A 27,117-nucleotide genomic window follows, 5' to 3' on the forward strand; every position below is an offset into this window, starting at 1 on the left:
TAGGTGCGCTTACCGGGAAGATTCTAGCCTAAGTCCATCCTGGGTCGGAGCTTCATAGCGTGCGTCTTCCCTGGAGCAGGTAGCATGGCGTCTCTCCTGCGTCTGCTCCCGAGAGAAGAGCTGTGGAGTCTGACCTCACTTCCTCTTCCTCCCGGCATTCGGTTCTGTTTACTCCACCCACCTAAGGGTGGGCCTATCCAATGGGCCTAGCAGTTTCTTTATTGCTTAACCAATGAAATCAACAGATTGATATATGACACTCCCCCATCACTTCCCCTTTTTCTGTTTAAACAAAAAAAAACAGGCTTTAACTTTAACATAGCAAAATTACATATAACAAAACAGTTATCAAGTAAAAGTTACATCAGAAACATTTATACATATAACAAAATTGACCTTAAAATCCATACCAATGCAAATTATTCATACCTATATCACGGCCCATGTGCCGGCACTCGGTAGACATGCTGAGCATGCCAGGGTGAAGATGCAACTGGACCACCCGGGTCCTTTGCCACCACCATGGTCTCCTTTAACTCTTCAGAGTAGATAGTAATTTGAGTCTCAGAATAAGTGTTTCTCCACAGACATGGCTGCCCTCTGTTCTCAGGGGGAAAGGTTCCTCTTTTTTGTTTCCTTGTTTGGTGAAAATTTTACAGTCAGAACTTGGGACAAAAAAAAAGTCATGTTTTCCTGATTGGAATGAAGTTTATAAGATCCAAGTCCTCATAATAAACAGAGGACAGTCTTTCAGATGCCCAGGTCCCCATCCCAGAACTTAGACACACGCCACCTTGCCCAGGGCCTTGGCTGCTTTTTCTGTCGCTGTGATAAACTAACTGGACAAAGGCTTACTTGGGCTCACAGTTCAGGACACAGACCATCTTCTCCGGGAATCCAAGACAGCAGCAGTTGGCACAGCCAGTCAGAGGGTGTCCATGGTCACCAAGGTCACAGCCAGGGAATGGTGCTGCCCACAGTGGACAGCTCTGCCTTCCTTAGTTAATGTAATCAAGATAATTCTCTCTGGGCAAGCCCAGCGGTCTAGATTTTATCTGGATACCATCACTCCTGGAAAGGGGCATTGCAAGAGTGATTCTCCAAAGATCGTGAGATGTGGGGTGGGGTGAGGTGGGGGAATGGGGTGGGGTGGGGTGGGGGGATGGGGTGGGGGGATAGAGTGGGGTGGGGTGAGGTGAGGGGATGGGGTGAGGTGGGGGAATGGGGTGGGGTGGGGTGGGGGGATGGGGTGGGGTGGGTGAGGTGGGGGGATGGGGTGAGGTGGGGGAATGGGGTGGGGGGGATAGGGTGGGATGGGGTAAAGTGGGGGGGATAAGGTGGGTGGGGATAAAGTGGGGGGGATAGAGTGGGGTGGAGTGAGGTGGGGGATAGGGTGGGGTGGGGGTAAAGTGGGGAGATAAGGTGGGGTGGGGGTAAAGTGGGGGGGATAGGGTGGGGTGGGGTGAGGTGGGGGATAGGGTGGGGGTAAAGTGGGGGGATAGGGTGGGGTGGGGTGAGGTCGGGGATAGGGTGGGGTGGGGGTAAAGTGGGGGTGCCACTATAGATTATTTAAGCATGACCTCCTGACCTTTTTACAGGTCTAATTCAACAGTTAGATTTGTGGTGGTTTGTTACCATGACAGTGGGACACTGAGGTACAGTCCTCTCTTACACAGACCCCCCTCTAAGCCCCTGAAGGGATTCTGGAAGTGTGTTCACATAGCCGTGTGTTCAGCTCCCATTAATTAAGATTGCTCCGTGCTCCTCTGACTTCTGCAGCAGTCCTCCCTGGGGAATCAGTCCCAGGTGGGTCCAGACATTCTGGGACTTGACTGGGCAAGAAAATGGTAGGAGACTCTTTTGTTTGCATTTAGTAGAATGTAGTCTTATGCTTTATGCTCACTTCCAGCAAGTATCCAGATATTGCTGGGGTGAAAAACACACCTAAGGAGACATTCAGCGTCCACTGAGTACCAAGACACAGTGATGCAGAGGGGTCGTAAAACACATGCAACTTGCAGTGCCTTAATTCATCAGGGGAATAAAAAAAATAAACCTGTTTTCACCATCCCTAAATTCCTCCTATTGAACAGAAGCCATAATTCATGAAGAAGAAAAGTTAAGTTAGGATATAAGCAATCAATAAACTCTCAGGTTGTTGGATGAGCCCACTAGGGAAGAATAAATTATATGAATATAACTACCATTTAAATTACCCAATGATTTGATGCAGTGTGCGGGCATACATAAAGATATTATGAACTCAGTCACTGACAAATTGATGAATGTGTCACCAATTTAAAGAATATTTATGATCAGTCACTGTACAAGTGTAAGTTAAATATGCTAAGATGATTTGTAGCTCTGGGAACTGCTGAACTTGGCCTCCCTGGTATCTTAGAATCATGTGTGTGTGTGCATGTGTGTGCACACGCACACATGCACGTGTGCACACAAATACTTACTTGTCTGTGTGTACATGTATGCACACTTTGCACGTGGAGGTCAGGTGCTCTTGAGACGTCAGCCTCAAGAGCCAACCATCTTGTTTTTGAGGCAGGATCTGTCTCTGTAAATAGGCCAGGTTAGCTATCCAGGGGACCACTGGGATCGAACTGTCTCCCACTCCCCAGAACTGGGATTATGGCATGTGGCCACCATGCTTGGCAGTTTGTGTGGGTTCTAAGCATTGACCTAAGGTCCTCAAGTTCGCGATTCAAGTCCTCTACCATCTGAGCTCTCTCCATAGTCCTTCAGTGAAGGAGATGGGAGATTTCCTCAAGCCAGGCCATAACCTTAAACATTTATTTGACATTGCCAGGAAAAGACTTAGACTGAATCTTGGTGCTGATGCCACCTTACAGGGTCCTCTGGTGGAATGGACGGTGCTGGACTCCAGAGGAGCAACCATGAGCGTCTAGACGTCATCTTGGCTGGAAGACTTCAGATACACTGAAGAAAGGAACCTTGTGTGAAAGAAATGTTACAGTAAACGGTGTGTCACCACACAGGTCACGGTAAGTCAAGTGTAAGCATTCAATCTGAAAAATAAACAACCCATCAGGGTCCTATCTTAGAGCAGGACCGTTAGTCAGTCCTTATTGGCTAATGTGTGGTTTGGATTTTAAACCTCTCCTCCGCAGTCAGAAACGAATCAGCTAATGCGCGTGGTACTTAATACATTTGGTTTTGTCTTCGAAATTTCTACTTAGTGGAGAGTGGGTGTGCATTTAGGTGAAAGAGCTCAAACTGGGGGGAAAAAAACCTCTCTGCAGCAGCCTGATCCAGGGGTGGTCGAGGGGCCGCGAGAGCCTCCCGCCTGCAGGGGGCGCGCCGGCATGTGGAGCGAGGCCGCTCTGCCCCGCGCGGGGCTCCACCTCTGTGTCTATCCGCGCTCCGCCCGCCGCCGCTGGAGAGGAGGAGCTGCTGCTGCTGCCGCCGCTGCTGCTGTCGCCGCTGCCTCGGGCGCAGGTACCAGGGCCAGGGCCATGGGCAGCCGCTGGGCGGGAGCCGGTGACACCTGCCCTCCGGGCCCCGACGGCCGCTGGAGCCGGGCGCGGGTCCGATCGGCTTCCCCGCGGGCGATGCTGGCGGGAGGGCCCGGGCCAGGCCTGAGGGGTGGCGCCGAGTGTGCCCGCGGTTCTTCGGGAGTCCCCGGCAGCCCATGCCCCACCCCAGCCGGACAGCGACGTCCCAGCGAGCCCCCTCGGTGCAGAGCACAGTTAGGAAAAGGAAATCCTTAGCAGGTCACAAAGGAGTCCGCAGTCTGGGCGAGTGCAGGCGCGTGTGAGCTGCCCACGCTGTCACTGCCCAGGGTACCCAGGGTAAGACAGGGTTTGCACCCTTCCCGCCTGGGCCTCAGGTGATCATGAGCTTTGACATTTGACACGCATCGTTAAGAAAGCAGATCGTTTCGCTCCAGATTTCCCATCAACTGCCGTGGGGAAGAGATTTATTTATTCCTTACAGTGTTCCACAGAATTTGGAATTGGCTGCAGAGTGTAGTGATAAGCATGCACCATTGAAGGGAGTAACACTGCTCAATTCTGCAGAAGGTAGCATCGAGACCTAGGCACTTCCTAAGGCTGGGTCAGTGCTGTGACGGTTTTTGTTATAGTAACAGTTGGCTGTGTGGTCAGGTATAGTGCCCAGTGATGTCCCTTTTTTAACATCTTTGCCACAACCCTAACAAGTAACATTTCTAATTTGCGGATAAGGAGACTGAAGCACGGAGTCTAAATCAACTTGTCCAAGTCCAGACAGTTGGCACAGGATCCGAGTCTCCCAAGACCCCACCTCACATCCACTTCCTCATTACCTTCCAAACCTAGTGCTCCTTAAGATTTTGTTTGTTCATACAATTTGTAGCCTGAAATGATTTCTTTAAGACTAACTGTGCGTGGCAGTGCGGAGGAGCCTGTCCTTTTCGTTTAAAGGGAGTTTGGTGAGGAAACAGGTTTGTCCTGTAAACCTTGTAGTGATAATAGAGTTAAACATCTCGGGTCCTCCTGCTTCAGTGTAGTGTGGTCTGAAGGGAAACGGGTCTGTTTGTTTACACAGGATAGCTGTAGTTGTGTCTCCACAGAAGTTCTAGTGCGTTTACCTGGCACATGCAGTATTATGCCAAACCGAAGGACTTTTTCCCCTCCCACAGTAAGCTCATGTTTTCCAGGACACTGAGGAGACATGGGAGAGGAGCTGCCGTGTGAGGAGGCGGGAAGGATTCAGGGCACATTCTGTGGAGCAAGGTCAAAGGTTTTCCGTGTGAGCCTGGAGATGGCTCCTTCCCAGTCTCAGAGAGTGGGGCTTGTACAGTCTTCGTTCCTTAACTGTGGACGGGATAAAATACCCCGACAAAGCAATGTAAGGAGAAAGGAATCGTGAGGGTGGCAGGGACTTGAAGCGGCTAGTCTGTGACAGCCGCGGTCCAGAGCAGAGAACAGTGACCGGATGCACGCTAGACTTCACCTCCCTTCTGGTCACAGGCTCAGCTCCTGCAATGGTGCTGCCCACAGGGCGGTCGACCCAACTGGCCTCACAGGGATGTCCAGAGGCCAACCTAATCTAGACACTTCCTCACTGAGACCTTCTTCCCAGGGGCCTCTTTCTTGTGTTAAGTTGACCATCAATGCTAGCTGTCATGGAGTCCCAGCTCCTTAGCCGTACCCAGGATTTGAAAGTGTGTTGTCAAGGGTCACGCAGCACACATACAGCCTGTCTTCTGTTGATGGGGCAATTCTAAGAACCAGGGACATGAGAGTAACCCAAGTCATTGATCTAATGGAGCCAGCATTGTCTCAGAGAAAAATGGGGATATTTTATTATGGGTATATGGGAATATGGGAATGATGATTTATTAAATATGGGTATATTTATTAATGGGGAAATATGGGGATTATTTTAAACAAAATAATTTGTTTAAAAATGGAAATATATTCAGTTAGATGGTAACAATTATTAAGAAGAAAATAAAGCCGTGGGGGCGTAGGAAGTGCTTGGAAAGGAGCGTTACCGTTTTACAGAAAGAGTCCTTGCCGAGAGACTGCTGAAGTGGAATTGAGGGCGTGCAGCTGTCAAAGGGAAAGTACCCTGAGAACATCAGTCTGTTAGCAGACTAACAAGGGGCCCACTAGGTCTGCACAGAGGAAGGGAGAAAGGGACGAAGCCTGAAGCCGAGTGGATGCTGGAGAAGGCTAGCTTCACTCACGGAGACGGAGATGCTCAGAGCAGAAGGGTGAGAGGCCCAACTCAATGTGTGCAGGCCTGACTGTCAGCAAAGGCAAAGTCAGAGAGGCCAGGTAGGAACTACCGTAGGCATTCATTGATCCAAGACCCCCTCCTCCATGGGTGCCTGAAGCCTTCAATAATGCTGAGTCCTACCTACAGTGTGCTGTTTTCCTTTATATACATCATATGATGAAACTAACAGGGGGCTGGAGAGATGGCTCAGAGGTTAAGAGCATTGCCTGCTCTTCCAAAGGTCCTGAGTTCAATTCCCAGCAACCACATGGTGGCTCACAACCATCTGTAATGGGGTCTGGTGTCCTCTGCTGGCCTGCAGGCATACACACAGACAGAATATTGTATACATAATAAATAAGTATTTAAAGAAAAAAGAAATTAACAAAGTAGGCACAGTAGGAGATTACTAACAGTAATAAAATAGGACAATTAATAGCATTATGCTACAATAATCGTTACATGCATGGGCTGGAGAGATGGCTCAGTGGTTAAGAGCACTGGCTGTTCTTCCAGAGGTCCTGAGTTCAGTTCCCAGCAACCACATGGCAGCTCACAGCCATCTATAAGGGACCCAATGCCCTCTTCTCGTATGCAGATATGCACGTAGACAGAACATACTCATATACATAAGTACATACATCTTTTTAAAAAATGCATGCATGTGGCTCTGCCTGTTTAAAAGTCTACATGTGTTCTCCATCTCCTTGTGGGGTCTGAGGTGGTAAAATGCCTGCATGACGAAACGAAGCAGGGTGGAGGCTATGGCCATTGCAACACGGGTCACAGGCATTGCGATACCGATACCGAGGCAATCGATCTACGCTAGTCCAGGTGTCTGCCAACAGGACCTGCTGAACAGAGGGGTGAGTCATGCCTAGGCTGGGTCAGAGATGGCTACGTAAGATTTTGTCACACTGTTTGGAATGGTGTGTGCTTTAGAACTTATGAATTCGTTCTGGAATTTTCCATCTCACAGAAGTTTGGTAGTTACAGTTTTGTTGGCCAATTTTTATTCAATATGACAAAATTTCTGATATTTAAATAAGTTGAAAAGAAGAAAGATGTCTTTTATTTCCAGCTTAGAGATTTTAGTCCATCGTCTTTGCTCTGTGGCTTCTAGAGCCTTTGTGAGACAGAACATCACAGAGGTGGGAGCAGGTGGCAAGGCTGCTCGTCTTGTGGGGACAGGCAGCCGAGAGAGAGTCACACGCTTGCAGAGACTCACTTCCCCAGCTGGACCCACATGCGGAAAATCTCACACTCTCCCCAAATAGCCCATCAGCTGGGAACCCAGGCCTTGAGCCTTGGGTGGGAACACTTCATGCCCAAACCATGACAGGTTAGCATCAGGAGGCTGTGGCATCTAGACCAAGGAAATGAGAATGGAGCCGTGGAGCCTTTTATGTTCGGTGATTGATGTGATTAAGAACAGTAAAGGCACTGGGAGGAGACGCTTTGGAATATTTGAGGGGCAGAGGGTAAGTGCAGGGGCCAAGGAGAAAGTGATCAGCCTTGACGTCCACTGATCTGACAAGCCAGGGGGATGGAGCTGATGCCAAAAGGGCAGATGCCAGAAGGGTGTTAGGGACAAGGCTGGGATGCTTGTCCTATGAGAAATGAAGGAGTGTTATCGCAGAGGCAGCTGAAAGGCTGAGCATCCAGACACATGCACCCTGTAGACCTGAACAACGTGGGGAGTGGGGACAGACCCCCGCAGAACTGTGCAGTGTGCTACAGCCACACTGCGTGTGCAACAGCTGTGCCCACACGACAGACGCCCGCAGTACTGTGCAGTGTGCTTGACCGCGCTGCCTGTACAACAGCTGTGCCCACACGACAGACCCCCGCAGTACTGTGCAGTGTGCTTGACCGCGCTGCCTGTACAACAGCTGTGCCCACACGACAGACGCCCGCAGTACTGTGCAGTGTGCTTGACCGCGCTGCCTGTACAACAGCTGTGCCCACACGACAGACGCCCGCAGTACTGTGCAGTGTGCTTGACCGCGCTGCCTGTACAACAGCTGTGCCCACACGACAGACGCCCGCAGTACTGTGCAGTATGCTTGACCGCGCTGCCTGTACAACAGCTATGCCCACACGACAGATGCCCGCAGTACTGTGCAGTGTGCTCAAGCCACGCTGCGTGTGCAACAGCTGTGCCCACACACGTCTGTTTAAAGTTTAGACATGTGTGCCTGGCTGCACAGCCCTCAACACTCTGATGCTCTGGGATTCACCAGGAACCGCCTAGAGTCTGTCACCTAAGTTATCACGTAGGTAACTAGAAGAGCAGTGGTACCAAAGGGAGGAGAGGAATTGGAGCGTGGATAGCATGGGAAGCTTGGTTGTAAGCCCACCATGATGGGAGCCAAGGCAGAGACAGGAGCACCAGGAGGTCATGGCCAGCTTCCACTGCATAGTAAGGTCGAGGTTGACTTGAGCTATGTGGCAGAACATTGCCTTAAAAGATGAAAGGCTAGGAATGTAGTTTAATGATTGCATGTTTGACTGCCGTGCAAGACCCTGCACCACGAAACAAAGTATAAATTCCCAGGGTCGCATTCATTACTGATGGAAAAGTAAAATATTAACAACCCACACTGCAAGAGTGTGACAGTTCTTACAGAACTGCGTATTTCTGCCACACAGGCCAGAAGTTGTATTCTTTGGTAAGACTCCAAAACATGTCCACACAAAAACCTGGACATAGGGATTTACAGCGCTATTGTTCAAACGTGGGCAAATGTGGAGTCAAGGGGTATGATCTTCAGTAAATGAATGTGTGGACTGATACATCCACACAATGTCCCATCACCCGGTGCTGAAAACAAAGGGACCAGTGACCGGGTAAAACAATAGAAGGTGCGGATAAGTGTGGGGGAGGACTGTGCTGACCCTCAGAGGCCCTCACTGAGTCTGGCTGGTGGGAGGACCATGCTGACCCTCAGATGCTGGCCTTGAAGCTGGTTGAAGAGATTTAGCACAGTTTTGCTGGCGGGTGTCTTGTTTGGGGGTGTTCAGGGGGATTAGAGCAGAGACTGAAGGATGTAAAAGAACCATCTGTAAAGTGGGGAATAGGAGTGCTGGGTTAGGCCCTTGTGGGTTAGAGTCTGGGTGGTGGGAGTTAAGTCTAGGAAGGGCATCAAAGATGGGAATGGGGATGTCACACACCTGAAGTCACCTGGTAAACAAGAATTAAACGCTAAACAGAAGAACGGTGGCATGGGGATCTGTGAGCGCTGCCGGGAGGGGCTTTTACTGGCTGCCATGACTTGAAAGCAGGCTTTAATCCCTGTCTCCTCTGAGGCTTCTGTAGAGGGAGGTACAAAACATTCTGATTTCAGATCATTTTCCAAAATCCAAAAACTTGTGCATTTAGAGTTGTAATTTGTTCCATGTATTTAAAAATAAGAAATGTATTATAACATTTGAAGCCTATGAGGTCATTGCCTTTTGAAGAACAATTTTCGTGTCACAGTGATCTTTTCTGAACAATGTGGTTCTCTTGAGTGCCAGAACAAAAGTTCAAAGCAGCAGCTGTTCAGACTTTAAATAAAGAACTGTTGAGTGTTTTAGTGTCACGCCCTGGTGACAGGTCATCCAGAGCATTTGAAAAGTGAGGACGTTTACCATGTTACCGCCAGCCTCCTAGTGTTAGTCACAGTGCACATGACTAAATACTGGCTTTAGGAGATTGTGGAGAAGAACTGGAAGAAGGCTGAGGTGTGTAAAGTAGCTCTAACTGGTGTCCGTGTCTTCATTGGACACCATGCGGGCCGGAGGCCGTTTTTCAGCACCAGAGGACGCTTCCTGGACGACAGTGGCTCTGAGTGTAGCTGTTGAACCGTGAGACCCACAACCAGTGAGCCTTTCTCCCCTGTGCTGCCACAGTGGCCGGTCTATAAAGATGGCTTCTAGAGCGGAGGGAGGCTGGGAAGATGGCTCAGTTTCAGGGATCCAGTGCCTCTGGCCTCGGTACACACATGCACACACGTCAGTCCAGGGATCCAGTGCCTCTGGCCTCGGTACACACATGCACACACGTCAGTCCAGGGATCCAGTGCCTCTGGCCTCGGTACACACATGCACACACGTCAGTCCAGGGATCCAGTGCCTCTGGCCTCGGTACACACATGCACACACGTCAGTCCAGGGATCCAGTGCCTCTGGCCTCGGTACACACATGCACACACGTCAGTCCAGGGATCCAGTGCCTCTGGCCTCGGTACACACATGCACACACGTCAGTCCAGGGATCCAGTGCCTCTGGCCTCGGTACATACATGCACACACGTCAGTCCAGGGATCCAGTGCCTCTGGCCTCGGTACACACATGCACACACGTCAGTCCAGGGATCCAGTGCCTCTGGCCTCGGTACACACATGCACACACGTCAGTCCAGGGATCCAGTGCCTCTGGCCTCGGTACACACATGCACACACGTCAGTCCAGGGATCCAGTGCCTCTGGCCTCGGTACATACATGTACACACGTCAGTCCAGGGATCCAGTGCCTCTGGCCTCGGTACACACATGCACACACGTCAGTCCAGGGATCCAGTGCCTCTGGCCTCGGTACATACATGCACACCTCATGTGCATCATGGGAGTAGGGCCTGCAGCCTCTGCTCCCATCTCTGAAAGGTTCCCAGAGCTCTCTGGGAGACTGTTTGCCACCCTACTAGAAGAGACCTTGTAGGCCGGCTCTCAGTCAGAACGAAATTGCCGTGGCTGTTGCTCTTCCACTTGAGATGATTATCCTGCCAGAGAAACTCTGGAAACTCCTGGTCCTGTTCTGCCTCAGGGTCTTGGCATTCCCCACTTTCCTCCCCACCGAGTGGAGTCTATATGACAACATGTAGACAGTCCTGTAATCTTGTTTTTATTCCCATAACCTGATCTTGGAGATATAGGAAAAAGAAAAAAAAACCTGTTTTCCTTTCTTAAATCCAGCTCGCTACACTCCTTCCTGCCTTCACTGTCTGGTACCCGCTCATCTCGGGCTCCAGCTGTAAACCATCCTCACCACCTGTGTGGAGGTCCTGCCCAACATGGGGGTCGGTTAGTGAGCGATATACCATTTCAAATGGCTAGTGGGCAGAGCTGGCTCCTCAGCCTCTGCTGCTCTAGGTGTGTGCGACCAACCAACAGAGGCCTCTGGGGCAGTGTGTGGCTCCAGTGGAGTCCCTAAGAGTGGCTGGGTTTAGGGTCTGTGGGGGTCTCCTGATGGAGTAGAAAAGTTCCCAAGGCTGTAGAAGGAAGATGCCCTCTGCCCCCACGACATTAGGATGGAGAGTTTGCATGAAGGAGGGGACCTCCAGCACCCATGCGTGTTCCAACTCTGGATTTTCACATTCACAGTAAGAATTATGAGTTACTGAGATGGACAGACAAACCCAAAGGCTCTTCCCTTGCTTTACGCTGGTGCAAGATATAAAGGTGAACTTGAAGATGAGGTGGGTGGCATACCACAGCCCCGGGACTCAGGAGGCAGAGGCAGGAGGATCTGGGGTCTGAGACAAGCCTGGTATCTAAGGCAGGACTTTGCAAAACTAAACTGAACAGAGGACTAGATGGCCCACAAGGTGGCGCTGTTGGGCCGTATACGCAATGCTGTTAAATTGGCTGTTGTCTGCAGCCTGACATCACAGGGCAGTGTAAGTGTAGATCATGACCTGAAAGGAGTCCTTGCTGTGAGAATTTCAAACACCACATAATTGATTACATAGTAACGATTCTAGAAAACAGAGGTATTAAACGGTTCAAACTAGCAGTGATTACTTTTATGAAAATTATTTAGAACTTATTTAAATCTATTATCTTTTCTAAAAGTTGAGTTGTGGGTAAACTCTAGTCATTAAAGCAATAAATACTATAAATATTGCCAGATCACATCAGACATCCCTGGTTAGCGTTTTTGGTTTCTTGTTGGAAGCGAAAAAAAGTTGGGTAAGGGTTCAGTTGTCTGTTATCCCAGACAGTAAGAAATACTTGGGAACAGCAAGTCCAGGAATTCAGACACTTCCTGTAGAGGATATTTCCAAAGGTCTTTTAGCTGTTTTTCCACAAAAACTTACTTTGTATTCAGTGACAACAAGGTTGCTTCGGAACACTTGTGCCCGGCGCTTCCTGTGGGGCAAGGGACACTGCAGGCCTCCATTGTTCTTGGGGGAGGGAGGCTTTGGAATGTGGAGGCCAGGCTCAGACCCTCTGATGGGAGGATTGCCAGTTCCTGTGTGAGACACAGTGACCTGATGTTTCATCAGACAGAGAAGTCATGCCCGTGTTTGACACGCCGGGTCTCTCTGCAGAGCACATGTGTTGTTTCCAAAGCAGTGCCTGCTGCACGATTGTTTAGTACACGTCAGTTGTTACGACTTGTGTGTCACTGGTGAGACACAGCCCTTTGAAGAATATCATTCAGGGCTGGAGAGATGGCTCAGCGGTTAACAGCACTGGCTGTTCTTCCAGAGGTCCTGAGTTCAGTTCTCAGCAACCATATGGTGGCTCACAACCATCCATAGTGGGATCTGGTGCCCTCTTCTCGTGTGCACAGATGCATCCAGGTTGAACACTATACACAATAAATAAATCTTTAAAAATATCATTCAGTAATTTATACACTTCTAGTTAATCTTTCCCTTTGCTGTGTTAATTAAGTTCTAATTGTGAACTAATTGATAGGATGGCATTGAGGAAGTTACAGAATTTTGAATTTTAGGCTAGGATGCGGTGCAGCTGGTAGAGTTCTCTCCTCGACTGCGGAAAGCCCTGGCTTTGTTCCTTAGTCCTCACAGACTGGGTCTGATGGCACACACCAGTTACACAGCCACATTCGAGGCCAGCCTGGGCCACATGAGGCCGTGTCTCAGAAGGCGGAAATAGGACTAAAATGTTAGAAACGCCACAGACTGAATTCTCTACACATTTGGATGCAGAGTGAAAATTGCCTGTAGATCCTTGTTCATCTAAACATTGCTTATTTTGAGTGTCCGTTTTTTAACGCCAGAAGACAACGCTAATGTCTTCCTTCCCGTGCCCTGGGCTGTGCTCAGAGGACTGACCAGTTTCTTCCCTAGTGTGCTTATACCAGAACCTGCAGATTATGGTCAGCTGTTCCTCCTCTGAGCGCCCACAGGTGGCTGCTCTTGCAGAGGACCTGAGTTTGGTTCTCAGGACTGGCTCAGGAGACTCACGGTCTCCTGTAATTCCAGATCCAGGGTATCTGACAACCTCCTCTGACCTTCAAGGGCACCAAATGCATACATATTTTTTTTTTAAAAAAAGTCTGTTTTTAAAGGAAAAAAATGAACCACAAATGAATAATTGCATAATTAGCTTTATTTGGGAGAGATAACTCAAAGCTTACAAGTTCACATTTTAACCATCAATAGGGTTGATCAATAGAAATTTAATCCCCAGGCACTTCTAAAATAAGAGTCCTAAAAATAAAAAAAAAAAAAAGCTTTTAAATCAAACTTGGTTTAAGATGAACCACACACCAGACTTGAAGCTTTCACAGTGACACCAAGCTTGCTGTCGCTGTTTCTGCTGAGCCGTAAAGAGAGGAGCCACGTTCACAGGCACAGCCAGCTTCACCTGATCACCGAGCTGGCACCGAGCCTCTGCCAGGATATTCAGACAAATGGCACCCATTTCCTGCCCGCTAGAAATGTGGTCTGAAGTTGTATGACCACCACAGAACATACTGGGGTTCGAGTCGGGGTCAGCGCTCCCCCAGGCATCCCCATTCCCTAAGCATGAGTTTTGCGTGGATGGTTTGCTCTGAATTTCTTGACTGAATGTGCAGAGTTGCATGGGCAGTTAGAAATACTGTAGCCTAGGTCTGAAGCTCCACTCTGCCCCAGCAGGGCAGTGATGGACCCACTAACACCGCTGGGCCTTGGAAATGGTTAAAATCACTGTTAGGAAGAAGATCCTGAGGAGATCACAGAGTCCCCTACATGTTCCCTCGCCTGAGATCTGTGGATCTGCGTGGACTTGGGTTAGGAACAGTCGCTGCTCACTGGAGATCTGTGGATCTGCGTGGACTTGGGTTAGGAACAGTCACTGCTCACTGGGAGAACTGTGGATCTGCGTGGACTTGGGTTAGGAACAGTCGCTGCTCACTGGAGATCTGTGGAGCTTTGGATGCAGGGTTATGGGCAGTCATTTGTTGAATTATCTTGTTTCGTGAAATAACCAGGCTAGCTAACAGATAAAACAATTATATTTTTATTTATTATAAGGGGCAAACTCACCAAACCAGAACAGAACGAGAAGTCAAGGTCAGCTATGCTGCTGGGGAACCACAGAGAGGCGCACCTGGGTCCCAGAAAATCACACCCTAACTTGGCCCCACCTCTTAAAGATAAAGGTTGACAAAGATTCCCATCATTCATTGCACACAGTGTCAGGATCTGAAGGCTTCCTCAAACTCTTGCTGTGTGGCTCGTTAAGGTTATATTCTATCTGGAAGCCCCTGGATTCCTTTACAGAGATGACAGTAACCAGTAGGACGTAGAAAATCCAGGTGCGATCCATTTTCTGGTAGACAGCGTGGGCCCTTCTGGCCTCCAGGTTTTGTTAACATTTTGCTCCAGTGTCTTAGCTTTAATCCCCCTTGCAGTTGCCCCGTAGGTATGATGTCATCAGTGCATTTGAACCGGGAATGTAACACTTAGTCACGCCTTTCCCAGCGACTTTGAAAGTGAGAAACAAATCAGTACAGTATTGTTGTTGGCATTGGGTATGGAAACAGATCTAAGGTCGTCAGCACAGTCCGTACTAAAACAGAGCATCTTCCTTTGCTGCCTGACCATGGAGAATTTGATCCCAGACCTTCTCCACATTGATCCGAGGCTGCGGGTCCAGAGTTTGGGATATAAATGGACAAGCGTAGTGGGTGGAACTTTCCATCAAGCGAGTGCCTCTCCAGCTTCCGCCCAGGACTCCAGCTGGGTTGTTATTTGGGTTCAGGGTTCAGGTCAGAGCTGGTTGGCATGGGGGCGGCTAGCTGACTGCTTCACCCCAGAGTGAGAGGCGGTCAGCACCGCACAGGCAAGAGTTCTAACTGTGAGGCTGCGCCCCAGCCCACCCCAGACTTGACCCCGTAGTCCTGTGACTGTGCCCATCCCTGGACCAGCCCTATAAACCAGGGCCCTCCGTGAAGGGCGGGGTACTACCTGGGGCTCGATGCCTCCACCACAGCTGCTCCTGTTTTCAGGCCACCAAGTTTGACTCTGCAGAGCCAGTTCTTCCCCACCCTGACATTCCCCGCCCCCGCCCCCACTAGAAGTCACCTCATTGCTGGAGGCCACTGTTACCAAGAGACTAGTGTGCTTTGCCTCAGTTTGGAGGGCCCTGTGCTCATCATGGAGGGCCCTGTGCTCATCCTGGCGGTCATGGGGACCGAGGGCCGAGCCATACGGCTAAGGAGCCCAGCTGGCTTTACTCCCAGGCAGCTTAGCGCCAAGGCAGCTTCTAGCAGAAGAGAAAAGAAGCGGCTTCACACAACCTTTAACCAATTCTTCCCGCAGCTCCAGCGTGCGGGTGGCTCCGTAAGTGAAGGAAGGGGCTGCTGCCCAGCCTGACAACCGCCTTAGACCCTGGTGGAAGGGAAAAACAGGAGTTCTCCTCTGCTTCCCTCATGAACGCCACGGTGCTCCGTGGCAAATACAAATAAGGCGATACCATTCCTGAAAAGCTCCGCTGAGTACAAACTCCTGTCGCAAACCGAGTGTCCTTCAGTAGGACGCTCATCGTGAACAGCAGTCTGTCCATCACAAGGCACAGCACTCAGAGGAAAAGGGCAGCCGCATGCACGGCTTTATGTGAAAGAGACTTGTGCCGAGGAAAAAGGAGCCAGGCAAAGGCCAACGTGTGGTGCTGTGGTGTCGCTTACGTCGTACTCTCCAGTGGTTCCAGAAGTGGAAGGCACACAGTGGCTTCTCAGGCTGAGAAGATGGAAGGAAGTAGGGGTGGGCTGGGCCCAGGGCTAGGAGCAGCCCCAGGGCTTGGAGCATGGCTGCTCCCACAGAGAACCGGGATTTCATTCCCAACCCTCATGTGACAGCTAACAACCATCTCTAGCACCCTCTTCTGGCCTCTGTGAGCACCATGCATGTAGGGAATGCTCAAGCATGTATGTGTGCATACACGCACACGCGTGTGCACTCAGGCAAAAACATTTATACACTTAATAAAAATAAGTAAGTCTTAGAGACAAAGCAAGAGCAGCATGCCAGCCCCTAGGGTTGTGAACACTGTGGGCTGTGTCAGTGCTAACTGTAATGTCCTGCATCCTGAGTGAGATGTCCTGCTGTCAGGGAAACAGAAAAGGAGACGCGGGGGCTCCTGTGTTATCTTACAGGGGTCTATAGGTGTCTCCAAATAAATTTAATTATAAAGTCCCAACCCCTGGGGCAATAGTTAACTTGAGTTCTGGTTTTTATTCAGTTTAGGGGAAGGTCTACATTTCTAGTGGTTGATGTATGAATTGAGGTTGTTGGGGTAGTTGTTCGCCTGTAATTCAGGCTGATGTGTTCATGTAACATTAAACTCACTTAGCTTTGATCTGCAATTTGGACGGTGTACTTGGTTACCAGCACTGGTATGCCAGAAAGGCTGACCTGGCTTTTCCTGTAGACCAGAGGGGACAGTAGGATGTCTGGGATGTAACTGTGTGGTTTGTCATTGTCCTGTGATATGAATTCATTTTAGAACATCCCCTCTCACCTTTCATCCTGAGAACTCAGGCCGAGTCCATGCTAGAGAGACCACAAGTGACAGCCTGCTTCGCCTCTCAGGACGAGCGATGAAGAGCGCTCAGAGCAGTTGTGCAAGAGGATCGAGTGAAGTGGAGCAGACAGGATGTTTCTCCAAATTCCTACGGAGCCCAGAAAGCTAGGAGCAGCAGAGGGCCCCGTGTACTAGCGTGTCTCAGGGTGTTTTCAGGGTGTCTCAGGGTGTCATCAGGGTGTCTCAGGGTGTCTCAGGGTGTCATCAGGGTGTCATCAGGGTGTCTCAGGGTGTCTCAGGGTGTCTCAGGGTGTCATCAGGGTGTCTCAGGGTGTCTCAGGGTGTCATCAGGGTGTCTTCAGGGTGTCTCAGGGTGTCTTCAGGGTGTCTCAGGGTGTCATCAGGGTGTCTTCAGGGTCACCATCCAGGGTCTGGATCCAAATTCTGTGGCCCTGGAACAGTGAGTGAGCCAGAGTTAAAGGTTAGCCTCACATATGTTGTGGAGAAGATACTTTCTGAGTTCCAGAGGTTGAGCGACTTCCAGACCCTGTTGGCTCCTGTCTCTAACCCCCACGACTCTTTACGCCTGTGCTTTCTTTTCAGTGGCCGCAGCTCCACATCACACCTGTCCATTCTCCCTTCCCAGTACTCGGGGGGCCTGGCACATTGCTGCTTCACCTCAGGCGATCTGTGGAATGTGCACGGGCCCCTTGACCTGCTTGTGTGTCCCAGAACTCTGCGTTCTTTCTCACGCTGCACGGTGGCTGTAAGGGAAGGTCGTTGTCATTGTTGATCGTTCTGGGTGCATTGCTGATTTCTTTGCCAAACCCTATTAGGAATTCGACACAGCTCTGGGGCCACCAAGGAACTATCTTACTCTCACCTGAGGTGTGTTCTGGGGCAGACTCCTTCATAGCGTGTGAACCCTCACTGAACTGCGGCCTGCACTAGCGCAAGTCCCCTCCCTGACCAAGGGGAAGACGCTGTCTGCCTATGGAGTCTTAACTGGGGCTGAGGTCAAGCAGTTCCTCCAGGACAGAAACGACCAACTTCCCTTCCCACCTCAGTGGACAAGAAGGGCCACATCCTTACCCAGCCCTGGGCTACTCCAGAAGATTCCCGGTCTGCATGCCTGAAGGCCTGAGTCAAAACACTAAGTAGATAGGTTTTAAGGATCATTTCTTACAGGGTGTAGCCAACATGCCTTATCTTTTGGAAAACACTTGGAATATGCACTCTTGTTACCCAGACAGTTTGTGTTAGGCTTTGTTTGTTTCTGTGACTAGTACAGAGGGAAACTAGAGAATGCGCCCACAGAACTGTTAACTTTTTTATTAAATGAATTTATTTATTTATTATGTATACAATACTCTGTCTGTGTGTATGCCTGCAGGCCAGAAGAGGGCACCAGACCCCATTACAGATGGTTGTGAGCCACCATGTGGTTGCTGGGAATTGAACTCAGGACCTTTGGAAGAGCAGGCAATGCTCTTAACCTCTGAGCCATCTCTCTAGCCCCTTAAATGAATTCTTAAGATGGAATTACGTCTTTCATCTGAGTGAGAAGTCAAGCACTATGTGGAAACTATGCCTTTTTAAGTTTTTAAAATACTTTTCTAGACGTATTTTAAGTGTGTGACTGTTCTACTCCCATGTTTGTTTGTGTACCACGTACGTGTCTGATGCCCACAGAGGTCGGAAGAGGGCACTAGGTTCCCTGCAACTGGAGTTCTGGATGCTGTGAACCACCACGTGGGTGCCAGAGCTGACCTTGGTCTTATTTAAGAGCAACAAGTGCTTTTTTTTTTTAAGTGATTTATTTATTTTTATTTTAGGTGCTTTGGTGTTTTGCCTGCAAATGTGTCTGTGTGAGGGTGTCGGATCCTCCAGTACTGGAATTACAGGCTCCTGTGAGCTGCTGTGGGGGTGCTGGGAATTGAACCCAGGTCCTCTGGAACAGCAGCCAGTGCTCTTAAATGTTGAGCTAACTTTCCAGCCCTGGGGATCAATTTTTAAGAATTTATTATTTCATCAGGGTGGTGGTGGCACAAACCTTTAATCCCAGCACTTAGGAGGCAGAGACAAGTGTATCTCTGGATTTGAAGCCAGCCTGGTCTACAGAGTAAGTTCCAGGATAGCCAGGGCTACACAGAAAAACCAAAATAAATAAATAATTTATTACTTCGAGCCGTTAGGGGAGGCTGAGGCAGGGAGGGTTTGAGGTTGAGGCCAGCCTGAGCTACATGCCTCACAAGACTCTGGTCCTCATGCTGTGCTACCCCAGTGTTCTTCATCTTGACCTCTGTCCAGAGCTGTCCTTACCAATTGCTCAACCTTGGTGTTGTTCTGTGTCGCTCTCCGGAAGGTCCCCTCTTCTGTCACTGCTCTAGGTCAAGATCCCATCATTTCCTGTCCATTGACAGATTGCTTGCCTCTAGTCTTTCCTGTCCAGGTCATCTGTCTGAAAGCCCAGGAAGACTGCCGTCCCTGTAGGGACTCTCATGGGAAGTCGGGTAGTAAAGCTTACTTTGATGTTGCTATGGTCATGTAGCATTCAGTAAACACCCCATGTTGATATCTGCCTAGAATAAATCCTCAGGATGTATGGGCTGATGCCTGCCTCAGAGCCAGGGGCAGCCACAGAGCTCTGGAGTCAGGCATCCCAGGCTGGAGAGCTGAGAACCCTGACAGACTCAGTGCCCGTGGGAGAGGGAGTTAAAGCTGGTCGAGTACCCTGTACCATTCGTGTTCCAGAAAGACTTCACCTGAGAAACTGTGTGAACGCGCCTACTCTCTAGGGGCTGGTGAGATGCTTCAGAAGGACAGGGTGTGCACAGCCAAGCTTGGTGACCTGAGTGTGGGGCCTGGGACTCACGTGGTAGAAGGAGAGCACCAACTCCCACAAGTTGCTCTCTGACCTTTACACACGCACCATGGCGTGCACACATGCATTGTGCACAGATATGCACACATGATAGATAAATAAATGTTTTCTAAAAAGAGCCTGCTCTGTAAATGCCCTGTCTGCCTGTTTTCTCTTCAGAAGTTCAAAAAGTGAGGCCGGAGCTTGAAGCCGAGTGTCACGCTGTGGTTGAGGCACACCTGTGGTTGAGGCACACCTGTGGTTGAGGCACACCTGTGGTTGAGGCACACCTTGGCTGAGGCACACCTGTGGCTGAGGCACACTTGTGGTTGAGGCACACCTGTGGCTGAGGCACACCTGTGGTTGAGGCACACCTTGGCTGAGGCACACCTGTGGTTGAAGCTCACCTGTGGCTGAGGCACACCTGTGGTTGAGGCACACCTGTGGTTGAGGCACACCTGTGGTTGAGGCACACCTTGGCTGAGGCACACCTGTGGCTGAGGCACACTTGTGGTTGAGGCACACCTGTGGCTGAGGCACACCTGTGGCTGAGGCACACCTTGGCTGAGGCACACCTGTGGTTGAAGCTCACCTGTGGCTGAGGCAGGGCAGTGCCAGACTCAGCTTAGGCCTTCTCAGGCGTGGTGTCTCAGGAGCACCAGTGGGACTTGGTGCTGGAGCTGGCATGTCGCGTGCCTGATCTCCAGGAGATTCGGGCTGCAGGGCCACATGGAGTGAGGATTTGGGTGGGACTAGGAACAGCTGCTGCTTTGGCCTGTCCTTCTCATCGCTGTTCTTAGATACCAGGAGTGTGATGAAGTCAAGTACTGAGGTGACGGTAAAGCAGAAGATGGTTCGTTCTGTAAAAATCTTTTGGCTTAATGATGTTTTTAAAATTTGTCTGTTCATCCCTTCGACTTTTAAAAATGGAGTCTTAAGTTTTGCCTGAGATCTGACGTGCTCTGGGTTAAAGGTGTCGCCGTGTCGTGTCTCCTGTAGAAGGTACACAGCACATGTGTGAAGAGCAGTCACCACTGCTGGGCGAGGCACCGCAGTGCTGTGCTGTGCTGTGCTGTGCTGTGTGGACGGCTGCTTCAGAGCTGACAGCTCACGATGTCTCCGACAATGAGTTCTCTTTTAGCTTCAAAAATATTTCAACACCTTTTTGAGATTAAAAAGTAAAAGAGAACTTTACAGTAATTTAACACCATTTTGATCTGGCAGATGTGAAAAAAATAAAAATCTTTTAGTGGGTGATAAAACGTAATTGGTAATTTTGTATTGTTGTGTGGTGAGGAAGAGGCCAGGAAGCGCAGTCATGTCTCTGACCGGCTGTCTGACCTCAGCAATGTCACCTTTCTCATCCCTGACTGCAGGAGTGTCCACCCGCCACATCCGACCATGTCCTACGTTTTTGTCAACGATTCTTCACAGACTAACGTGCCCTTGCTTCAAGCCTGCATCGATGGGGACTTCACCTATTCCAAGCGGCTTTTGGAAAGTGGCTTTGACCCCAACATCCGAGACAGCAGGGGCAGAACAGGCCTACACCTTGCCGCGGCCCGAGGGAACGTGGACATCTGCCAGCTGCTACATAAATTTGGTGCTGACCCACTGGCCACGGATTATCAGGGCAACACCGCCCTCCACCTGTGTGGCCACGTGGACACCATTCAGTTCTTAGTCTCCAATGGACTCAAAATTGATATTTGGTGAGTTCTTTGCGCCTCTGAAGCCGGGTCATTTCTTCCTGTGAGCTGGGGTCTCATCACCCGCTGGTCTGTTGTAACGATGAGTTCAGAAAGGCATCGAAGACTTAAGCCTTTATAGGGGAGTGTGGGGATACCAGGCCAGCCCTGGAGCGTGTGTGCGTGTGTGTGCATGCGTGTGTGTCTAAGAAATAATAGCTGGTTTCTGTTAAGTAACTGTAAAGTGTAAGTCGACAGAAGCAGGAGAAGGCTGCTCCTCAGCTTGTTATAAACTCACAGTAAGTTCTGCTCTAGTCTCATCTTCATTTTCTATTTATTATTTTTAAATTTTTTTTTCATCCAATTATTTCTATGTTGAGCACTTCCGCGCCTGCTCCAGCCCTTCCCTTGTTCTTTTTACACATGGAATAGGTAGGTCAAGAGGTCACCCAGGTTGTAAAAGGATGGGACTGAAATTGGACCTAGTTCCTCTGCAGAGCTGGCCTCATCGGAGCCCTGGAGCCTGCATCATCCTCAGGCTGCAGTTTGATGACACCGTGCAGCTTTGATTTTGTTTGACCCAGTAAGCCTGCTCTCTTGTGTGGGAAAGGACAGCTCATCTCAGCTGAGCTTGAACTTCTAGCTGCAGCTTCTTGCTGCCCTGGTGTGCTGCGGCCAATGCCACCTGGATCAGCATGCCCCCAAATATTTCTATGACAACAGGCAGAATGGGACAGGAGCCAGTGTGATTTGAGGTCTGTTCTGTTCTTCTTAAACATTTTATATATATGTATATAAGCATGTATGTGTGCAAGTATACATGAATATATATGCATAATGTATACAAAGACTGAATCTAGAGGTATGTGTGTACACATGCATATACTCACAATGTGTACAAAGACTGACTAGACTTTCCAATTCATCCTTAGGGTATTCTCTTTTCTCTTTTATTTACTGACATTTGTTCTTTATTTTTTCTAAATGTTCCTTTCCTGGAAGGACAAATCCAGTAGTTCACTGATCAGTTTTTGGCTTGCTCAGGTCTGCTCTGGGGTTGATTTCTGAATCATTGGCCCGCGCTTTCCTCGCTGATAGCAGCCAGTGGGGGCTAGCGTGTGGCGTGGCCACTGCACTGACTTTCTCCTTGTGGCCTTTTCCAGCAACCATCAGGGTGCTACCCCTTTAGTTCTGGCCAAGCGCCGGGGCGTGAATAAAGATGTCATCCGGTTGCTGGAGTCTTTGGAAGAACAGGAGGTGAAAGGATTTAACCGAGGCGCACACTCGAAGCTGGAGACTATGCAGACCGCAGAGAGTGAGAGGTATGGAGAGTGTAGCTGACCAGCAGCCCTGGGCCCCTCTGTGCTCGGGCGCAGAGCTGTTTCCCTGAGCGGCTGCCTGTCACTTCATCTATGTGCTGTGGCTTCAGATTACAGTTGCAAAACTTGACCAAAGTATCCATGGCCACAGTGTTCCGTTAGCTTCGGCACAGTGCCCGTGTTGGAGAAGAGACAGGTAAAAGCAGGGTTAGAGGGAAGGGGCTTCCAAATTTGAAGTGTGGGTCACAAGAGTGGGATTTATTAAAGAGAGGTAGACAGACTGGCGGGGTAGCATCCGAGGAGCAGATGGTCATCTCACAGGACAGTGCGAAGCGCTGGGGGGTTGAGCAGGGAGGAAGACTGCGAACACTGGCGATCCGGTGCCAGACGCACACCTGTCCACAGCGCCCATAACTCAGACAGATGGAAAGAGTAACTTTCGCATGAGTTGGAAGTGATGAAATTTGGGCTTCTCTCTATAACCAGAGCTCAGATGTGGTGGCCGGTGAGATCCCCAAATCTGACCGCTTTTCATCTGGTCATGTGTGGTGGGAGCAAGGTGAGGTCAGTCTGAAGGGCTGCAGGTGGGCTGACCATGGAGTACTGTGGAGTCTGGTGGGCCACCGTGGTGTTTCGGCTTTTTGCAAGTGAGGTCAGTGCTGTCAGCTTGATGGTGTAGTACACGCCGTCCCCTCCCAGCATACATGCTACCCCCTCCAAGCTTCCAGAGGGAACAGCGGAGAACTGGTGTCCGGTCACCTAGGCCTCCAGTTGTGGGTCCCGTACACCATTGGGCCACGAGGGCCAGCACTTCACGGCTCACCTCTGACGCCTTCGTAGCCAGGCCACCTTCCTTCTTCCTGTGCTGGCTGCCGGATTCCACACTCTCGCTTAGCTCTGCTCTGTTAGTTACTTAAGTGCTTTCTGTTGCCCTGAAGGAGCTGCAGGGTCCTCACTGAACTGGTGAAGCCCCGAGCTTTCCAGAAGCCGACAAGAGGGAGCAGGGAGTCAGACACTCGTGGCCCTTCTCCTCACTCTGCAGGGAGGAGAGCCCACAGGCCAAGGGCACTTTTAGCAGTGGTTAACTCTGCCTCTGCAAAACAATGGGAGACGTAATTTCAACTTCCTGTAAAATAATAGGTTACTTTAAGCTTCTTTTAAAGATTTACGTGTGTGTCTCTCTGTCTGAGTGTGTGTGCATTTGTGTCTGCTGCTCTGCATGTCTGCACTAGTGGAGAGGCAGGAGAGGTTCCAGGTGTCCATCAGGGCCTACCCTGAACCCAGGGCTCGTGTTTTCTCCCCTTCTCCCCTCCCTCGGAGCTAGGGTTACAGGCACGTGTGGGGTGCCTGGCCTGTTGGTGGGTGCAGGGATCTGAGCCCAGTCCTCATGATCTCACACAGTGCTCGTGTGCACACGAAGCTCCCGAGTGTCGGTTCTCCTTCCTGCTCCACCCCGGGGCCACCAGAGCTGAGATTAATTCCATTTAAAAACGACTTTATAAAATACAAATCAAAAGCACAGGTTTTTTGGCATAGTACTTAACTCTGCGGACAGCTGCAGTGGGCTGTCAGTAGTACTGTGGAGGCTGTGGGGAAAGTAGACCCCTCTGGAGACAGCAGAGAAGAGTGGACCACTTTGGAAACCAGTCTGACCGCTTGTTAACACTTACACAGTTACCATGTGACCCAACAGTTCCACTTCTCGGCACACACCGATTGCTCATCAGCTAAAGGAAGCATAAACGTTACCTGTTTGTTACTCTGCTGTAAAAGTGAGTAACGTATTGGCAGATGCTAGGGTCAGGATGGATACCGGAAAACGCTCTGTGGGAGAAGCCAGACATGAAAGGTCACAGTCCCTTTATTTTGTTGGTGTACAGTGTCCCAGATAGGGAAATTAAGGGCGGGGGGAACATGGGTTAGTGGTTACGAGGGTCAGGGAGAACAATGAGGGTGACTAATGGGTGCAGCCTGAGCCCAGCAGTGGTGACATGCTGGGAATTAGACCGCGGAGATGGTCCACACCTGTGAAAGTCTCAGTCTGAGCCCAGCAGTGGTGACATGCTGAGAATTAGACAGCAGAGATGGTCCATGCCTGTGAAAGTCTCAGAGCCACCGAGTCGCATAATGAAAAGATGAATTTTAGCCAGGCAGTGGGGCCATGACTTTAATCTCAGCCCTAGAGACAGAGACAGGAGGATCACTGACTTCCAGATCCTCCAGGGCTACATAAAAAGAAGAAACTTTTAGCATGAATCCTGTCACTAAATAGAGTGGAGGGAAAATACAAAGGGATGAACCAGGCAGTGGCCTTGTCGTGTAACTGACCACCTCCAAGGCGATGGATTTACCCTGCTGTTCTCCACAGGCTCTGGGAGACATAGGGTGACTTGTGTGGGAGGACCTAAAAATCAGGTTAGCTCCCCTTCTCTGGGTATTATTCTAAACTCAGTTTTCTTCCTCTAAAAAGGTGTTTTATGTTATGAATGTTTTGTTGCATGTATGTGTGTACATCATGTGGGCAGTGCCAGCTGAGGCCAGAAATCCCTTGAAGCTGCCGTGTGGGTGCTTCTAAAACAAGAGCTTGGGTTAATGTCTTGATGGAGACAGGCATTTGGCCTATTTTAGTGTCTCTGCTTGGGGATCTTTCAAAATGTTTGTTTTTTTTTTTTGACAGCTTCATACATGCTTGCAATGTATCTTGATCATACTCATTCCCCAGTCCACTTCAGTAATCTTTCAGCTCAGGCGGATGAAACTTCAAGGCCAAACTCAGGGTCTTTGTTTTGACTTCTCAAAGTGCAGTGCACTCCACTCCCCGACACCATTTGGGACATCCTAACTAGGAGTTTTAACTTGCCTGCTGGAGTGAACCAGGGATCCAGTCCTTGAGGTTTATCAGTTTGTGGTCTAAGACCGATACACGGATTCTCAGGAATTTGTGGGCAGCACATTGCTGGGCCAGTGTATCTCTGCAGGAAGTTCTCCAGTACAGCACCAGAGGGCTAGCCTTCTCAGTACCGTAGCTTGTCTTGCTCCATGCTTTACTGGTAAAGTGTGTTTTCACTCCCCTTCCTCTTCCTCCCGCAGTGCCATGGAAAGTCACTCTCTGCTCAACCCCAACCTGCAGCAGGGCGAAGGGGTCCTGTCCAGCTTCCGGACCACGTGGCAGGAGTTCGTGGAGGACCTGGGCTTCTGGAGGGTTCTGCTCTTGATCCTGGTCATTGCTTTGCTGTCCCTGGGCATCGCCTACTATGTGAGCGGGGTACTGCCCTTCGTGGACAACCAGCCTGAGCTGGTGCACTGAGGGCTCAGAGATGAGGCAAGGCCTGTCAGCGTTGGTCTTCAGTTCTTAGAGTATTCTCAGCGCAGCAGTGAGGGCTGGTTTTCGTTTGGATTTTTACTTACCGTGACTCTTTAGGAGAATGAAGTGTTCCTTTGAACTCGCCCTGTGGTGGGTTACCCTGCATCCTAGTGCTACCTCGGACTGCCACAGCCTGGGTTTAGGGACTATCTGCCCCAGGCTTGTCACAGCGGGGACCCCACCCTGAGGGAGGAGCAGTGACCCCCGGAAAGCAGATTGGTTTTTTCTTTGATTCTGTTTTGTTCATGGATTTTGTCAGAGCTGAAAGTGAAACTTTCAACTTAAATTTTGATTTTTTTTCTCACAACCTAAATGGCAAATTAGAGCTGTCAGACTCTTTGAGTTTTAAAGACTGCTTTCAAACTACTCACACGGCCGACAGTCTTTAACATGGATGATTTGATCTAACATTTGGTTGCTGTGGGACGATTCTGATTCATTCTAAACTGATGGCAGCATCTGTAAAAATCAGCCTGTAGAGTTCACTACTCAGTCCCCAGACTCCTCCCACTTTATTTTTGAGATGTCCTGCTCAGAAACCATCAGGAAACCCTTTGTAGTAAGTGGGCACTAGAGAAAGAATCCTGTCCTCCACTGTCACCATAACGTCCGTCCTGTCAGCCTGCTGCGTGCACGGTTCATTACAACTAACCCTTGGTCCCAGAAAACGCCCTCTAGGTCAGCGAGTGTCTGATAGCAGAGGTGGAGGAGTCCGTCCGCCTCGAGAGCCCTGAACGATGTCATGCTGGAGTCATGGTTCCCGTCCGTGTGTAGGTGCACGGTGCGATAGGGATCTGGACCCCAGCTACACGGTGGCCTCTTAGAGTGTTTGGAAGTCCTTTGCCTGCGGTTCTGTAATATGCAAGTCATGTTTTATGTTATTATGGAGGCTTAATAATTTTTCATTAAGTAAAATCTGAAACCCACAGTAAAGACCTGATGGTTTTGCTTTCTGTAGCAAAGACGCCACTAGTTGACTCTGGAAAGTGGGTCCGTCCGCCAGCCTCTGGCTTGCTGGTGTTTTCTCCTCTGCTTTTAGACACCAGGTATAGACACTTTCTCTCACGTGGCTGTGTCCTAGCTGAAGGAACTGCTTCCCAGCCCCTGACGTCAGAATCAGCCTATAGAGGCTTACTCCGACTTGATCCTGTTTGGTGGGATGCAAGGAGGGAGAGCAGGTGTCTGCCTGGAGGCCAGTAGCAGTCAGGTTCAGAGCGCGTCCAGAACAAAGCGCTTTAGAAGTAGCTTCCCGTAGATCTGGATGTCTGGAATATGTAATGCGCTGTATCTGAGGTCCCTGCTTCCCCGCCCCGTGCTGGTTTCTTTGCATTGTGTGTTCTGCATTATTTGTTTCAGTAATAAATAATAAATTTATTGCACCAATAAACATAGTTATAAGTC

The 27,117-nt window shown here is 49.9% G+C and overlaps 1 protein-coding gene across 1 annotated transcript; it reads left to right on the forward strand.

Moving 5' to 3' along the window:
* The first annotated feature begins 3,395 nt into the window (after positions 1-3,395).
* Positions 3,396-27,117, forward strand: Ankrd46 (ankyrin repeat domain 46). Its single transcript, XM_075961189.1, has 4 exons — positions 3,396-3,471; positions 20,722-21,057; positions 22,197-22,355; positions 25,443-27,117. Exons 2-4 carry the CDS (start codon positions 20,747-20,749, stop codon positions 25,657-25,659), a joined length of 687 nt encoding a protein of 228 aa, XP_075817304.1. The 5' UTR covers positions 3,396-3,471; positions 20,722-20,746; the 3' UTR covers positions 25,660-27,117.

The sequence above is a fragment of the Microtus pennsylvanicus genome, chromosome 2, assembly GCF_037038515.1.
Source record: "Microtus pennsylvanicus isolate mMicPen1 chromosome 2, mMicPen1.hap1, whole genome shotgun sequence".
Taxonomy (NCBI): domain Eukaryota; kingdom Metazoa; phylum Chordata; class Mammalia; order Rodentia; family Cricetidae; genus Microtus; species Microtus pennsylvanicus.

Bases quoted from the DNA above. Each gene is read 5' to 3' on its own strand.
- Ankrd46 (XM_075961189.1), top strand. From the start codon at position 20,747: ATGTCCTACGTTTTTGTCAACGATTCTTCACAGACTAACGTGCCCTTG. The intron at 21,058-22,196 runs GTGAGTTCTTTG...GGCCTTTTCCAG, and splicing joins GGACTCAAAATTGATATTTG to CAACCATCAGGGTGCTACCC. The intron at 22,356-25,442 runs GTATGGAGAGTG...TTCCTCCCGCAG, and splicing joins CAGACCGCAGAGAGTGAGAG to TGCCATGGAAAGTCACTCTC.